The sequence below is a fragment of the Canis aureus genome, chromosome 3 (genome assembly GCF_053574225.1).
Source record: "Canis aureus isolate CA01 chromosome 3, VMU_Caureus_v.1.0, whole genome shotgun sequence".
Taxonomy (NCBI): domain Eukaryota; kingdom Metazoa; phylum Chordata; class Mammalia; order Carnivora; family Canidae; genus Canis; species Canis aureus.
Window position 1 is genome coordinate 46,179,539 of NC_135613.1, and position 17,648 is coordinate 46,197,186.

At 48.5% G+C, this 17,648-nt stretch overlaps 1 protein-coding gene across 22 annotated transcripts in view; it reads left to right on the forward strand.

The window, feature by feature from the left end:
* The window catches only part of LOC144310776 (uncharacterized), a 64,446-nt gene that overhangs the window by 22,233 nt on the left and 24,565 nt on the right, over window positions 1–17,648 (forward strand). For 10 of the 22 annotated variants that reach the window (XM_077892269.1, XM_077892264.1, XM_077892267.1 and 7 more), the window contains 2 exons: window positions 6,164–6,495; window positions 9,191–17,336. In XM_077892269.1, the coding sequence (XP_077748395.1) occupies window positions 14,879–16,963 (2,085 nt within the window). In that variant the 5' untranslated portion in view covers window positions 6,164–6,495; window positions 9,191–14,878 and the 3' untranslated portion in view covers window positions 16,964–17,336. Of the gene's footprint in view, window positions 1–2,248; window positions 2,367–4,047; window positions 4,896–6,163; window positions 6,496–9,190; window positions 17,337–17,648 lie in introns of those variants that run through there. The other 12 variants (XR_013376454.1, XR_013376455.1, XM_077892262.1 and 9 more) reach the window with 11 other exon arrangements.

A 17,648-nucleotide genomic window follows, 5' to 3' on the forward strand; every position in this document is an offset into this window, starting at 1 on the left:
GGAAAAGGTATTATTGGCTGTGCAGAGGATGGAAAAAATAAATCCCCTAATGTAGTCAGGATCCTTTTAACGCTCTTGCTGTTTTTTTTTTCAGTTATCTATTGCTAAATAACAAACCATCACAAAACATAATGGCCGAAGACAACGACCGGTTTATTATTCCTCATGATTCGGTTGGGCTGCCTAGGGTTCATCTGGATGGGTTTTCTGTGGCCTTGCTTGGGGTCTTTTGTGTGGCTGCAAGAAGATTGTGGCTGGTGTTGGAACACAGATGATGGTTTCACTCTCATGTCTGCTGCCTTGGTGGGATGGCAGAAAGGTTGGGCTTGGCTGGAACAATGGGACAGCTGGGCCTTTGCCCTTCTCCCTGTCGTCCTAGAGCCTCCCCTCCGCCCCCCCCCCCACATGGCCTGTCCATCTGATCTCTCCAGTACGAGCACAGTCTGACTTCTTACATGGCAGGTCAGGGTTCCCAAAGGTGTAATAATGGGAGCTTTTAGGCCTTCTTAAGGCTTCTTAAAACTTAGAACAGCCATGGAATGACTTCTTCCATGTACTGTTGGTTAAAGCAAGATACACTTAGTTGCAGCCTATATTGCAGGAGAAGAAACCCACAGAGACATGAGTGATGGGGGCAGTGGTGCATTGGTTCACCAATACCATCAACTTCCTTAAGTGCTTAGATGGCAAATATCATTTTTGCCACAGGAGAATTGGTATTTGTTGAGGTATCGTCTTCTGAAAGGTCTCTTGACTTTTTAATCTGGAGGACATTTAAAGTTCTGCATGGTTTTCTGTCCAAAGTTTACAGAGTGTGTGCAGCACTCAAGAGGGCAGGATATATGAGGCTAGGGGTCAGGTTTGGCCACGGTACTGTGATGCTTTATCATCAAGGGAGGAGGTCAAGTCCTGTCAGCTTCTTATCAGAGTTTTAAGGAGAGAGCTGAGTCTCCAGCCAGTGCCCTCTGGTTACATTAATTCACAATCACAGAGGTCTTCTTCCCTGCTAAGATCCATGCAAAAAGCCAACCATCAAAATCACAAAGGTGTAACCCTACTTTCCTACCTACCTCAGTTTCTTTAAAAGAAAAAAAAGTTCTGCAAGGTGACTCTCAGTTTTAATTCTTGTAAGTTCCTTCCAAATGAGGGATATTTGGTAATTATCAGATGAATTAAGGGTGAGTGTTACCTTGGGTACTTGGTATTCACAGGTGAAATGGAGGTGCACCAGACCAATACTCCTATGAGAGATGAACATTTAATGTTTGAACATAAAGAGGTTATTAGCCTCGCCTGGCAACATGGCAAGTCTGTAGCAGAAGTATTTTATGAATCCTCAAATGGAAGAGCCTGGAGGTTTTATAGTTTATATCATCCAGCTTTGGAAGTTCTCAATTGCTAGCACATCTGTAAACCTGATAACCTGACAGACAAGAGTGGGTGTCAAGTTTTTGGGTGCTGTGCCCCAGGGAAGCAGATCACAGTTACTCTTAAGGAGAGACCAAAGCTGTCATCTGTGTCCTTCCTGCTGGGACACTACTGTTCAGTATTGACCAGCTAGCTCCCTGTCCTAACCCGGTGGGAGAAGGAGGAAGCCCTGAGTCTTCTTTTCCTGGAACACTGCCCTACTTGGCTGCATTGTTTTTAAAGATTTTACTTACTTATATGATAGATTGGGGAGAGAGAGAGAGACAGAGAGCAGAGCTCCAGAGCAGACACATGCATGAGCAGGGGTGGGGCAGGGCTTGGGGGAAGGGCAGCCGGAAAGGGAGAGACTCTCAAGCAGACTCTATGCTGAGTGGGGAGCCCAACTTGGGGCGCGATCTCAGGACCCTGAGATCAGGACCTGAGCCAAAATCAGGAGTCAGATGCCTGACCGACTGAGCCACCCAGGCGCCCGCCTGCTCGCCTGAGTTCTGACTTGGGTAAGGGCTGGCACCTAGGCATGGAAGAGGCTGTCTGGAAGGGCAAGGGAATGGGTCTATTTCTCAGACTGCCTCGGCACCCTGGCTCACTCAGCTTGTCAGGCTCAGGTCCTCAGCCAAACTGGTTACTTTCCTGCTTGCGCATTCTCACCTGTGCATCACAAGATTATAATTCTTTGGAGATAGTTTTATTATTCCATGTTCTTAAGGCACTTCCAGCTGCAGATATGTTACCTTATGAACCTAAGTTAACAGACTTACATGAAACAGGGTGGTTCTGGGCATGGCATCATCTCATTATTCTCTAATTCTGTTGTCCCTAGGTCTGCTTTTTCTAGCCCCGTGGAGGGTGAAGAGATTGGAGGGGTTGGCTTCTTCTCTTCCTCATTCCAGTTGATTTCAGTGGCAGCTCGCCTTCATCCTCCACCACCCTTCATCACAGTTGCGTGAAAGAATAGGCTTATTGTGGTGGTTGGCCCTTCCCTCTGCTTATTATGGACAGTGAAAGCTTGTTTAGAGGTTGGCCTAATGTGAAAGGCGGGGAATGTGTAATATGTGTTGGATGGAGGGCTAGCAGAAGAATTATTTAAGGTCACTGGACATCTCTGGATGCAGTTCTTGGCATTCATAATCTTTCTGTCTGTGAAGATAACTTGTGAAAATCTTCATAGGTCTTGTGCCACACTCCTGATGCCACAGTCCTTAGTTCAGAGCCTTAGTAGAAAAGCCGGTTACTTCTTGCCTTGGAGACTTCCCCCGGTTCTTCATGTGTCTCTGAAGTGCCCAAGGAATGCAAATTATGGGTAAATGACATGTTTTGATATTTACAAGTCAGCAAATACAGCCGTGGTTTGGTTGTCATGAATATTAATCATTTGGTCGCTAGTATCTAGAGCATTGTTGAAAATCTTTGACTTAAGGGAATAAGAGCAGGTCAAACAAAACAAAACAAAACAAAACTGTCCCCTTTCCTTACGAAGGATGGGGTGGGGGACAGTCAGAAGCGCTGCTACTGCTAGAGGTCATGTCTGGTGGTTGGTGGAATGTGCTCTTGAGAAGAGCAGTTTTAAATCTCTTCCAGTACGTTGTTGTTGTTGACCGACTGTCAGGAGCTGGGAAGATGGCCAAGAAGGAAATGACACATGGAGAGGCATTTTGTGTTGTGCAGCATTCTGTGGAACTGATGCAAGGCTACGTGGCCCGTTGACACATTCCTCTGCTAGCCGACTGCACGGCAGTGAGTTACTGCAGCAGCACATGGCATGCTGTAGCAAGGAGCTATGGCCCTAACATCGTTTCATGGCAAATAAGCATAGCCGTTAAAACATGCTCTTGTCCCTCTTCTGCACTTTTTCCCCCCGGCCTCCCAGTTCTGAGGACTGCTTTCTCACTGCATCGGACTCGTGTTAACAAGAAGGTGTGGTCTTCACAGTAGGAGCACATTTTCCATTTGCACATGTTCCAGTTGATACATTTCCATCTAAGTATGGCATGGCAGGTTTTAGGTGATACGTGTCCTAAAAACACACATATACTTGATCCAGGGTATCAGTGGTCTGTGTTTTGCTACAAGTCAGAAATCGTTCATTCTCAAAATAGTGATAGGGAGGTGAGAGAGAGAAAAAAAATTTTTATATTGATTAATTATTAATTTTTTTTTAAAGTTCGTTCCAATAAAGAAAGCTCCTGATAGATCACTGAACTGTCTTACTTCTATTTTGTTTATGCTATCACAGTTTCTTGTAGAGGAACTAGACCAGATGAGAATGAATAGTTTTCTTAAAGATAATAGAGAAAACAGATTGTGCTGCTGCTCTTTAGGGTCATATATTTGTTCCTACCTAGCATATTTGTAGGATGCATTTGTGATGTGCCTGAAAGCACATCTTGTGGACTTCACATAAAAATCTCAAAATTTTTTATTTTTATTTTTAAGATTTTATTTATTTATTCATGAGAGAGAGAGGGACAGAGACAGAGACACAGGCAGAGGGAGAAGCAGGCTCCCTGCAGGGAGCCCGATGCGGGACTCTATCCAGGACTCCAGGATCGCGCCCTGGCCAAAGGCAGGCGCTAAACCGCTGAGCCACCCAGGGATTCCCCCCCTCCTTTTTTTTTTTTTTTTTAAGATTTTATGTATTTATTCATGAGACACACACACACACACTCGAGTTTTTTATTTTAATCTAGGCAGGTATGGACAATAATTGCTTATGATTTTCATGTACCCTTTGGATATTTGTCCAAATTAATTAGGCCATTTAGGTCTAAGTTAATTCAAGGTCATATGCGACAGTTCAAACAGGAGACTATATTTGGGGCGTGATACTTTAGTAGCAAAGGGAGGGCTCCCTGTTCCTCTCCCCGTTTCTCTGCTGCTGTGCACTGGTGGCTAAAATCTATTTGCTGGGGATCCCTGGGTGGCTCAGCGGTTTAGCACCTGCCTTTGGCTCAGGGCATGATCAAGTCCCGCATCAGGCTCCCTCCATGGAGCCTGCGTCTCTCTCTCTCTCTCTCTCTCTGTCTCTCTCTCTGTCTCTCTCTCTCTCTCTCTCTCTCTCTCTGTCTCTCTCTCTCTCTTTGTCTCTCATGAATAAATAAAATCTTTAAAAAATAAAATAAAATCTATTTGCTAATAGACAAGAGCACTTCATTCAGATTCAGAGCTAAGGCTTAAATCCAAACGTCTGGAAATTGTAACTCAGATTTAAATTCATATTAAGTCAAGAGAAGTGATGTGTAATCCTGTTTTGGGAGCAGGTTTTGGGAGATCAAGGGAGAGTGATTAATGAAGCCCTGAGCCTGAGAAAGTAAACAGTGATTCAAGTGTGCAGGGAGGACCTCAGCCAGCCTTGGAGGTGGCCACTGCCGACTTGACCCATCATTGCCAGTCAGCATTCGCAACATGGATTTCTGATGCTTTTCAGGTCTGGCGTACTCTTAGCAAATGCAGGATTCTATAATTTTAAGGTGTGAGTTTTTGGTTTTTGTATTTCTGTATTTGCTCTTTTGGCAAGTGTTCCCCTTTTACAGGATATTTCTAAATCAGTTCTGTTCTAGATACGTACTGGCTTTCCTCCTCTTCTAGTTTCAAAATTAACATGTAATTTCTTTCCTTCTTTTAGTAGTTACCCTTACCGTTTTAACATATATATCTGTCTTTTTAAAACTTTTTTTATTGGAGATCAATTTGCCAACATAGAGCATAACACCCAGTGCTCATGCCGACAAGTGCCCCCTCAGTGCCCATCACCCAGTCACCCCAACCCCCAACCACCTCCCCTTCCACTACCCCTTGTTCATTTCCAGAGTTAGGTGTCTCTTATGTTTTGTCACCCTCACTGATATTTTCACTCAGTTTCTCTCCTTTCCCTTTATTCCCTTTCACTAATTTTTATATTCCCTAAATGAATGAGACAATATAATGTTTCTCCTTTTTCCAATTGACTTAATCGCTCAGCATAATACCCTCCAGGTCCCTCCACATCGAAGCAAATGGTAGATATTTGTCATTTCTAATGGCTGAGGAATATTCCATTGTATACATAGACCACATCCTCTTTATCCGTTCATCTTTCGATGGACACCGAGGCTCCTTCCACCCTTTGGCTATTATGGACATTGCTGCTATAAACATCAGGGTGCAGGTGTCCCGGCGTTTCCCTGCATCTGTATCTTTGGGGTAATCCTCAGCAATGCAATTGCTGGGTCATAGGGTAGATCTCTTTTTAACTCTTCGACGAACCTCCACTCAGTTTTCCAGAGTGGCTGCACTAGTTCACATTCCCACTAACAGTGCAAGAGGGTTCCCCTTTCTCCATATCCTCTCCAACATTTGTTGTTTCCTGCCTTGTTAATTATCCCCATTCTCACTGGTGTGAGGTGGTATCTCCTTGTGGTTTTTATTCGTATCCCCTGATGGCAAGTGATGGTGCATTTTCTCATGTGCATGTTGGCCATGTCTATGTCTTCCTCTGTGAGATTTCTGTTCATGTCTTTGCCCATTTCATGATTGGATTGTTCGTTTCTTTGCTGTTGAGTTTAATAAGTTCTTTATAGATCTTGAATACTAACACTTTATCTGACACGTCATTTGCAAATACCTTCTCCCATTCTGTAGGTTGTCTTTTAGTTTTGTTGACTGTCTCTTTTGCTGTGCAAAAGCTTCTTATCTTGATGAAGTCCCGATGGTTCATTTTTGCTTTTGTTTCTCTTGCCTTCATGGATGTATCTTGCAGGAAGTTACTGTGGCCGAGTTCAGAAAGTCCAGAAGCGGACCCTCCACTTTATGGTCAACTAATATTCAACAAAGCAGGAAAGACTATCCACTGGAAAAAAAGTCTCTTCAATAAACGGTGCTGGGAAAATTGGACATGCACATGCAGAAGAATGAAACTGGACCATTCTCTTACACCAGACACAAAGATAAACTCAAAATGGATGAAAGATCTAAATGTGAGACAAGATTCCATCAAAATCCTAGGGGAGAACACAGGCAACAGCCTTAAACATTTTAAAGCACAAAAGTTCATTAAAGACCAAGTCCTCTTTAGACTTCTGAAAGTAAAGTGTATGTTAACCATTTACAGTACTGTACTTTTATTCAAATCACAAACTGATAAATGTTCCCTGACATTGAATTGGATGGAATTTTCCTATGTATCTGTTGATACAGGAAACATCAGACAAATATCCAGATGTATTTAATTATTTTGACTCAGTATTGTCCTACTTAGACAGCCTTTAAATATACTGTTTCTGAATCGAACAAATAAACAAGAAATAGCTGAAGCTAACTGTCTTGATTTATGGAAAAACCAAGAGGCTTTAAAAGAGGAATCATTTCAGAAAGAACCTATGTCTTGTTATCCTCATATTTATTTTTAGAGATAAGCCTACATTGACTATTCAAACATACGGATCGTTTTTAAAAAAATAAGCTTTTCATTTTCAGAGGTTAATAGGTGTTAGGGAAATAATTTTAAATGTGTTCCAAATATATTAGTGCCAAATCAGGTGTGTTTTAACTGGGGACCGCCCTTGTGTCACCAAGAGATTTTTTCTTTTCTTTCCTTTTTTTTTTTTAAGACAAGTATCAGTACTTACTGAGTGCCTCCCTGTACTGGTCCTCTCTTCAAGGTTTTCTAGTGTAATTCTCACATCCCTGTGATTCAGAGATAATTACCCCCACCTCATTAGAGATGGCTCTAGAAGTCTCAGAACTTGAATCTAATTCTGCACATTCAAAAGTCCCTGAATATTCTAATATGCAGTGCTGTCTTGTGACTGGCTGTATTGAAATGTGAGCATCTGCCTTTGGCTCAGGGCATGATCCTGAAATCTGGGATCAAGTCCCACACCGGGCTCCTCCTGGGGAGCTTGCTTTTCTATCTGCCTGTGTCTCTGCCTCTCTCCCTCTGTCTCTCATGAATAAATAAATAAAATCTTTTTTAAAAATGTAGCAAAACATTTTAGAATTAGCAAAAAAAATTAAGAAATGTGCTTATGATTCTGCTTGATTAGCCCTCTGATGAGAATAAAACAGTTTGAAATATACACTGGAAATATATAGCAAATTTACCTTTTTTTCTTCTGTAGACTGAAGCCCTTTGATAAACTGTAAGTGGCTTTATAACTGGCTTTGAGCTTATGCCTCCCAGAAACCCCATGGAGACACATCAAAAGATACTGTTAATGCTCAGCACTTAACCCTAACAAGCTGGCTGCCCATTATTTTTATTATTACAGTGACTGTAGGTAACACTAGGCTGTATTGCAAACATGTGGCATCTTTAAACCAGATTCCAATAGGATTAAAGACACATCCCTGCTCTACTGTTTTGGGGTTTTTTCTTACTGTCAGAAACTCATATGCTTAACATTGAAACTGGATAGTGATGGAGCTTTTGGGGGTTTTTTTGTTTGTTTTTTTTTTTAAGAGAGAGGTGGGGTGGGGGGAGGGCAGAGAGAGAGAGAGAGAGTCTTAAGCAGACTACCCCTCAGTGCAGATCCCAACACAGGGCTCGATCTCACAACCCTGAGATCAAGACCTGAGCCGAAATCAAGAGTCGGACCTTTATTTTATTTTATTTATTTTTTATTTTTTTATTTTAATTTTTTTTAAGAGTCGGACCTTTAACCAATGGAGACAGCTGGGAGCCCTGTAGCTTTTCAGTTCTTAATGGCAGTTGACTTTGAAATTAAATTAGTCTCTTTCTTAAAAGTTATATTTTGGGGTAGCTTTAACACAAGAATCCTAAAACTGGCTGCCCTCCTCCGTGTTCTCACATGCTGCTCCCTCTGTTCTCGTATCTACCCCCAACCTCCTAACCCCATTGGTAGAAAGTGCCATCCATTGACCTCCCTGGAAAGAAAATGAAATCACAGAAACATGTTCTTTATAAACCAAAAAGCACATCTGAAAGATAGTAGCTGGATACACAACAGGGAAAAAGTACAGTCCCCTGTTCTTTTTTTTTTTTAAGATTTATTTATTTATGATAGACAGAGAGAGAGAGAGAGAAAGAGGCAGAGACACAGGAGGAGGGAGAAGCAGGCTCCATGCTGGGAGCCCGACCTGGGACTCGGTCCCAGGACTCTAGGATCGTGCCCTGGGCCAAAGGCAGGCGCCAAACCGCTGAGACACCCAGGGATCCCTCCCTATTCTTTAACCAAGTTGATTGTTCAAAGAAATTCTAATTAAAAAAAAAAAGTTGGGGGATCCCTGGGTGGCGCAGCGGTTTGGCGCCTGCCTTTGGCCCAGGATCCCGGGATCGAATCCCACGTCGGACTCCCGGTGCATGGAGCCTGCTTCTCCCTCTGCCTATGTCTCTGCCTCTCTCTCTGTGTGTGTGTGACTATCATAAATAAATAAAATAAAAAATAAAAAAATAAAAAATTATTTAAAAAAGTTGACAGTAACATGTGTTCATTGAAATAATATGAGAAGATACAGAAAATAAATCAAATTCTACTTGGTAAAGAGAACTGGAGCAGATTTTTCAAAATGCTGTTAGACTTTCTAAATAGAAATCCCTATGTGTGAGAGAGAAATAGTCCTTATGCGTGGCCCATGTTGTCACATTCATCGAGCCTGGAAATCTAGCAAGGTTTGTGCCATCCAGGGCCTGAGTGGGTGGGGCACAGGAAATCAGTAGTCCCTATGGATTCTCCTTTTTCTCTTGCTTTATCCTCTCTCAGTTTTGGGCTGCATGTTCTAAGTCCATAGTGGCCAGTACTCTAAAGGTGTTTCTTCTTTTTCCCAGATGCCAGACAGGAGCAGTCTTCCCTGCTGTGGTCCTATGACCAGTCTTATCCATCCTACCTGAGCCAGAGGACATTCCCGTCAATTCACTCCACCACCCCGCTGTCTTCCACGGGGGGCATGGGGTTTCCTGCCATCACCGACGTGCCCAGGTGCATTTCAGGTAAAGACCATACTTTAACTACAGACCCACTCCTGCGCTGGGTGAGGCTGGGGTTGCAGGCTGGGCCGAGGCTCACGGTAACTCTCTATCAGCGGCGTGTGGGCAAGGGGGTGACAGCTGGCACACCGCGTCCTCTGGATTACGAGGTTATCAAGTACTTGAACATTTTAAGTGAAAAGACTGAAAGCCTGCCAGAGCTGGCATCATTTCCTTAAGATGAAAGTTAATGCCACCGAGCTTTCGTTCTGCTGAATTGTGTCCCCTTCGGTGGGCGCGGTCTCTACCTTCTACTGAGGTGGGCCTTCTCCTGAGGGTCTTAGGCCAGGCCTTCCTCTGCTTGCGTTCCTTTCTCTTCTTGATGTCGCCTGTAAGCCAGATTACAGACTGAAGGCACGGCCTTCCATTTCTAGAGCCTCTGAAGTCCCACACGTCCGAGCTGACTCGTTTGCGAGAGAACACGTGCGAACTTCAGATCTGTATCAGAAGCTAGTCATTTTAAGTGTGCTGAGGCCTGGACAAATCTTAAAAGATTCTTCTGAGAATCTCTGAGGAATTTCAGTTTCTTTCTGTGCCCATGGACCTCTCTGATGCTTTCGTGAGGTCTCTTAGAGAGGTAAGATATGTGAGTTAGAGATATAAGGGTAGGGTCATATATGTTGTCTGCCTTTTGTTACTCTAAGAGAGGCCAATGCAGGTTGTATGGATGATTTTTTTCTACAATTGTAGGATTGTTTTTTTTTTTTTAATGTGAGACAGAGAGTTAAGAACTGTAATCTTTTTAAGGTTACATGTTTTTTGTTTGTTTCAGCAAATGGTCTTGAATTTCTTCTTGCAAAATATTTAAATACCAAAAATTCCACTTAATCAACTGCACAGGACTATTAAAGATGTCTCTTTTTATGACTCTTAGTCCCTAAACTATATTTCCAAAGGTCAGCAGAATAGGCGTTAGTCTAATAAATAAAGTGACTAAACATTATTTTACTATTACCACAAACTCTAGAAAGTGCCAGTGGAAAAACCCCAAATGATCAGTCAAGGCCTATCAGGAGGGGTTGCTTCCTTCATGTGATTTCAACCCCAGCTGTCTTTGATGCAGTTCATTTTTAAACATCTCTTCTGACTGAGTTTCTATCAAGTCCCCCAAGTCCGGTTTTGAAACCAGCAGCTTCAATAATGTGCCAAGTATATGTGGACATTTATTTTCACAGGACCACTCGTAACTCACAGGAGGGAGTGACGCCTTAAGAGAGGTTAAAAGGAAAGCTCCAGGAATTAATACTAATAAACCAGAAAGTTAAAGCAACCATAAGAAAGCACTAGAACATCTACTTTTTGCTACAGAACCATTCCTTTATTAAGAGCCACCTGTTTGATAGACACACCTCTGCCACAGCAGCCACAGGCAAGTAATTAAGTTTAATAGGAGCCACTCTTATTTTGAAGAAGTTCTCTGTTGAAATCCACAGAGGGGGCAGTTATTAAATTTAATAGACCCTAAGCAAAGGCAAGCCCTGTGTTGCCAGTTGAATGTTGTTCAGTTGTCTTCTCTGTGTTCTCTCGACTGTGATTGGTTGCGTTATTTTGGCATAGAATATGCCAAATGTTGAAATGCATCTGGCTTTCTCTAAAGATAGGCTCTCTGCTGACACGAGCAGATGATGTTTTGATCTTATTGTTGGGGAGAAGGGGATGGGTGTCCCAAGTTCAGGGCATACCTGGACCTTGGCTTACTATGGGTTTTGAGTTGCTGGTGCTGAGGACCCAAGAAATAGCTTCCATTCTGACCCAATCAGTGGGGGTAGTTGGCCTGACTCACAGGATTGACTGAACTTGGCTGTGTGATATTTGCTGTTACTTGTAGTTAGACGGGAGGTACAGAAGCTCAGCAGGAACCTGCATACGCGGCCGACTCTGATTTTACACGTGGTTCCTGTCAGCTGTGTTCGTGAACATTTGTTTTTTGATACATGTACAACCACCCACATGTGAAGAAAAGATTGAGTAATGAAGGGGCTCCTGTGTACAGAAGGACGGCAAAACATTGCTACAGATTTTACTGAAAGATTTGCTACAATCCCTTTCATTTCCTAAGAGAAAACTTGGGAGTTTGAACCTCGCCTCACTAAAAGTTATTAAAGTTAATTTTTTTCATGAGACGGTGGCTTCTGTGGTTCACATAGAAGGAGGTGGAGGCAATTTGACTAAGGGAACCTGAGTTTTAGTTTCATTGTCAGTGAAGATTCTGTGCACTATCCTCAGTTGTGTGTGTCCGTTCATTCCTTGTGCCTGTGTGGGCCAAAGGGAACAAACTACCCAGAAGTGCCCGCCAGCATGTGTCAGAATTTTGTGCAAGGAGTGAGATGATCTCTGCCCAGGGGTTTGCTGCTCTTGGGACTTTTAACGAAGTTAGCCTTATCTGAGCCATGCTAGTGGAGAAACCACTGAGTCATTGGCTTCAAAATGGTAGAAAGATACTCTCTATATATGTTTTTAAATTGATACTTCATTTTTTTTAGAGGAGGTTTAATTAAAAGCGTTTAGAGAAGTTTTAGATTTGCAGAAAAATTGAGCATAAAGTAGAGCTGGGATCTTAACTCCCCCACCCTCCACTCCTACCCTACTTGCCCGGCATTTTGTCTTATTATTTACTTCTTGCATTTGTGTCTTACATGTGGTACAATTGATGAACTGATATATTGATATATTATTCCTAACTGAAGTCCGTAGTTTATGTGAGCATTCACTCTCAGTGTTGTGCACTTCTCTGGGTTTTGTCAAATGCATAATGCCAAGTATCCACCACTACAAAGTCCTTCTGTAATATTTTAACAATAATTTCGTTGCCCTAAAAATTCCCTGGACTGTACCTGTCGGTCCCTCCACCCCTGGCCCCATAGCCCCCAGGCTGTGATCTTTTACCTCTCTCAATATTTTTGCCTTTTTCAGAATGTTGTACAATTGGAATCATACAGTCTGTAGCCTTTTCAGCCCAGCTTCTTTCCCTTACTTTGCCATGTGCATTTAAGGTCCCTCTATATCTTTCCATTGCTTTGTAGCTCACTTCTTTGTACCACTGGGGACTGTTCTATTTTAAGGATGTTATTTTTTAAAACATCAAATCTGCCCTCCCTGTGCGTGGGAATACCCCACCCACCCACCCCAGGGCCCATTTCCTTTCGTCACTGACTGTATGATACCTTCTTTTTAAGAAAGCATTTCATGCATTCACTCCTGGAGAAACACTTCCTCTGTCAGAGCAGTTGTCACAAAACATGACTCAATTCATGGTTTCTGTACTTCTGGGCCAATTTTTAATAAATATTTTTCTTTGGTTTTGTCTATAGACTGCTTACTAAACAGTACATTTAGGTGATGATGCTTTTCAATTCAAGTACAGAAGAGACCTATCTTAAAAATACCAGCCCAATTTATCTGGCCACTTTGCTGCCCTCCCAGGTAAAGGATGCTCCTTTTCCCTAAGGATGGCTGGCGTTCCATAAGTACACTTACCACTTCCATGCCAGCCGCCAACCCTTTTTGCCACTATGTGTCTCTGCCTCTGTGTGTGTGTGTGTCTCTCTCATTACTAAATAAATAAAATCTTGATGAAAAATACAATGCATGATTTTGGTGCTGAGCTATCAGGTTGCAGCTGTGCATGCTTCTATTAGAAAAAAAAAGAGATGTAAATCACTTATCTACGTTTCTTTTGAAGGAGCTAGAAAACTAGACACCAAGGTGGCTCAGCGGTTGAGCGTCTGCCTTCAGCTCAGGCCAAGAACCTAGAGTTCCAGGATCATGTCCCATGCATTGGGATCCCCAAAGGGAGCCTGCAACTCTCTCTGTCTATGTCTCAGTCTCTCTCTCTCTCTCTGTGTCTCTCATGGATAAATGAATAAAATCTTTAAAAAAGGGAAAAGGAGCTGGAAAAGTTATCAAGCAAATAAAACCCAAGTAGGTAAACTGAGGAAAAAGAGCAGAAATCAAGTAAATAGAAAATAGTTAAACCACGGAGAAAAAAATCAAAACACTGACTTGGTGAAAAATGCATAAGCTGGGTAAAGCCCAGTGGGTTTGGGGATCTGGAGGTGGCTCAGCAGTTTAGCACCTGCCTTTGGCCCAGGGATGGTCCTGGAGTCCCCGGATCTAGTCCCACATCGGGCTGCCTGCATGGAGCCTGCTTCTCCCTCTGCCTGTGTCTCTGCCTCTCTCCCTTTCTCTCTCTCTCATTCTCTCTCTCATGAATGAATACATACAATCTTAAAAGACACACACAAAAAAAGAGCCCAGTACATTCATAGCGAAAAAAGAAAAGTGGAGTCATGAGCACCCTGCAGAGTGCCAAGGTACCCGCCCTACCCCCTTTTCAGAGATCCTTCCCTCTGCAAGGGATCTGGGAAAAGCTGAGGGTGGCGGTCGCGGGGCGGCCACACGTCGGCAGGATCATTGCCACGTGGTCCCAGGGCTCGGGGGCCCTCCCGCAGAATCCCTGCGCCCCCGGGGCCTCGTGCCCGCGCCCCACTCTGAGGCGCCCCGGGTTCCAAAGCCGTATCCTGGCGACGGGCCAAACGCTGCTCTGGGCCTTGGGCCGCCACGTTGGCACCTGAAGGAGAGCGCCGGGAGCCCAGCTCTGCACCCACGGCCTCCGCCCGGAGCCAAGCGCTCGATGGGCACCTCCCCGGGCAGGCTGCGCCCCTCAGGCACGGCCCGGGCCCCGCGGGGTCGGCCCCTGGCAGCAGGGCTCGGCCGCCTGCAGCCCGCGCCCGGCGCCCCCCGACCAGCCTTGGCCCGCAGGGGGGCCCGGCGGTCCCCGCGCCGGCGTCAACCCCGAGGCCATCCTCCAAGCGTCCCGCGACCCGGTCTGGGCGCTCGTCCCTGGCTGCCGCCGCAGGGCACTCCGTGATCCTGTGGACCCTGCGCTCTCTTCTGGGGCTCATCGCCTGGGTCCGCAGGCGCGGCGGCCTGCACAGGGCGAAGCTGTCCGCCCCCCAGGCCCAGGCGTCCCTCACCTGCGCGTCCGTCCCGGGCAGACTCCCTGCCTATGTGCCGCAGCTGCGGCTTGTCACCCCGGGGCCAACGTCAGCACCCAGCTGTGCCCAAGACGTCTCCGCAGGGAAGACGGCGTGGAGGGCCCGGGAGGAGCAGGAGGACCCCGCACTCACGGGGCCCCCAGACGCCCGGAGAAGGTGCGCTAAAGGCTCCGGGGCAGCACAGCCGGCATTCGGGCCCTTCAGGGTGGACACAAGCCCCCGTTCCTTTGTGCCCAGGCCTGGGCCTCTGCACAGAAGCCTCCCCGCACAGGGATCAGACGACGCAGCTGACAAGGAGTCCCACCCGGCCGGCAGGAGCTCCTGCCGCCACCGAAATGCCATCAGCAGCTCCTACAGCTCCACCAGGGAGGTCCCGTCAGCGCAGAGGAGGAGGGCTCCAGCCACAAGACAGGGCTGGCCGCCCCCCACGCCCCCAGACAAAGTCAGCCCACACAGCCCCTGGCGTCCCGCGGCGCCTTCTGTGCCTTGCCAGATGGAGAACCAGCGCCAGGAGGAGGCGGGTGCCACCACCGGGCAGAAAGAAACCTGCAGGAACCGCTCACCCACGTCTCACTGCTCCAGGCCCCGAAGACGCAAGATGCCTCTGCTGCCACACAGGCCAGGGGATCCTGTGCGGCTGCCGCCAGCCCCTGTGCTCGGCTTTCGAGTCACCGCCCAGGACCTAGACGCGGAGAAGAGAGCCGCCCTCCAGCGCATCGACCGCGCTTTGCGACGAGGGGACATGGAGGGCATCTCGAGGGGCGGCCTCACGTGCCCTTGCAGTGCCTTGCCCTGGCCTGCTGCACGGGCTGTTGTACTGCCAGCTGTCCCCCCAGCCCCTGGCCTAAGTGCACAGCGGGCGGAGCAGGACTCCCCGCGTCCCCTGGCTGTCCTGCCGCCTGGTGGAGGGGCTGTCTCTGTGCCGCCTCTGTCTCAGGGGGAGCCCAGCTCCCCTGGCGCCCCCTCCTCCCTGTCACGGTCCCTGCCCCCAGCCCCACGCACCTTGCTGGCCTCTGCGTCCTGCCCGGGATCGGGCAGGGCTGACCTGTCTGCCGAGGGCCGGGACCCGTCCAGGCCTGCTCCCTGCTCTGCATCAGGCCTGGCGTGTGCACTGAGCAGCCCAGCTCCTGGCCGGCCCATTCCCGCAGCTGCGGCAGAGTCCCTGCCCCCCTCCAGGGTGAAGCCCGGCGTGGACTCCCCTGCGATGGGAGGCGAGGGAGGGGGCTCTCTGCCAACCAAGCACTGGGTCAGCGGTTTCACAGCTGCCAGCTGTGCCTTCCCCACTGCTACCAGCACGGACTGCTCCAGAAGGGACTGCCCTAGCCCCATGTCTGTCGACTGTCCAGCGTTCAGCTCCCAGAGCTCCCCTCCCACCATGGGTCCTCGTGTCCCCCCTTCCAGGAGTCTGCCGGTCACTTGCGCCGTCCCTTCCAGCCCCTCGAGCGGCACATCCGCAGGCTTGGCTGCCCAGCCAGCCTCTGACGTCCAGGTCACCTCCATGGACTGCACTCCCCCTTGCATGCCTCTGCTCCTGGGCTCTCCCCGTGGCTCTAGTGGGAGCTTCTATCCACCTGCCCAGGGCCTTCCGATGCCCTCCAGGGACAGCATGGGCTCAGTCACAGCCAGCACTGGCCTGCACGCACTGGGGCTCTGGAGCCCCAGCACACCTGTGAACCATCCCTGTGGGAACCCAGGAACCCCAGCTCAGCCCACACTCGGGGCCACGGATGGGCAGTGTCAGGGAGCCACCACCCATTGCAGCCCTGTCCCCTACGGACCACGGGCAGCTCGAGCCACAACCACGGCCCGGGCCCTGACCTCTGCTCTAGGCCAGCTCTCCTTGGGCAGCGCCACACAGGAGGCTTTGGGGGGTTCCTCGCCCACGTCCTGCACCTCGGGCACCCATGCTGGCACCCAGCCAGGCTGTGCTGCCACCCCAGCTGTCGTGCCCCCTGGCACGGCCACCGCCCCTGGCTCTGTGACCAATGCTGGGTCCGGCAGCTGGCAGCCCTGCCCAATAGCCGGCGCCACAAGCCCAGCCCCCTTGAACTTCGGGGTTGCGGCAGCCCCCGCAGGCCTGGGGAGGCGACAGGCTGCCCCGGATCAGAGGCGCAGCTTTGGCGCTCACAGCGTTACACCACAAACCAGCGGGGCCCCGAGCAGCACACACCGCTCTGGGGACAGCTTGGGCCTGAACACCCGGGGCTACCCTCGCGGCAGCACCCCCAACACCACCGCCCGAGCCAGCACCAAACACAACCCTGTGTCTGGAGGCCCGAACGCCCCTCCTGTTAGTCCCAGCCCGAGGGACCTAGCCGCTCAGAGGCCCCCGAGGCCCAGCCCAGAGCCCAGCAGCACTGCCCGCGAGGCCACCTGCAGGGTCACGTGGGTCCTGGGCCCTACTCCTCGTGGCGCTGCCTCTGTGCTGAGCACAGCCAGGAGCAGCCCTGCCAGGTCGAGCCCCTCGTCAGCTGCCCCGGGCTCGGGGAGTCGCAAAAGAGCTGCGCCGGGCCACAAGTCATTTCCCGACACCTCGCAATCCACTCTTTTGGGGTCTAGGACGAAAATGCTGGCCTGAGTCCGTAGCTTCCTGGCAAGTCGCCAGCATGCCCCTTCCCTCTAGGCTACACCTCATGTCCATGGGAAACCCTAGTCTGGCCCTGACTTCTGTGGTCCTGGAGGGACACTGGGCATCCCGAAAGCCAGCATCTGGAATATTCCCAAGCCTTGCCCCGCAGTTTGGCCCAAAGGTGGCTCGAGGCTGTGTCAGATCCCAGTGGCTACAGGCCCCAGGACAGTGCGCGGAGGCCCGTGTCCCATCTGCCTCCAGTCCTGCAGCGCACAGGACTCCTCCTCGACCCACACTGGATTCCTGCCCTCCCCATGTCCTTCCCATGTTCTACGAGTTTCCTCCATAGCTGAAAATAAAGCCTCGTTCCACTTTGTTTGCATACATCTCCTGAGTCTGTGCTCTGGGGGTCACGGGGGGAAAAGCTCCAGCCTGGATGGATGCGGGCATGGGGAGCCAGATCCCAGTTTCCAGGTTCCTTTGGCCTGGCTGGTGACGGCGGGTGTGTGTGTGTGTGTGTGTGTGTGTGTGTGTGTGTGGCGGGGGGTGCGGGGGGTCCTGGATGGTGGGGAGCGGGGGCAGAAGGGCTGGTAGGGCTGACTCCTGAGGAGGAACAGTGTGTTCAGTTTCAGTGACGCAGCCTGGTATACAGCAGGGGCCCGGGGGAGGGATAAACAGGGGGACTCAGCCTCGC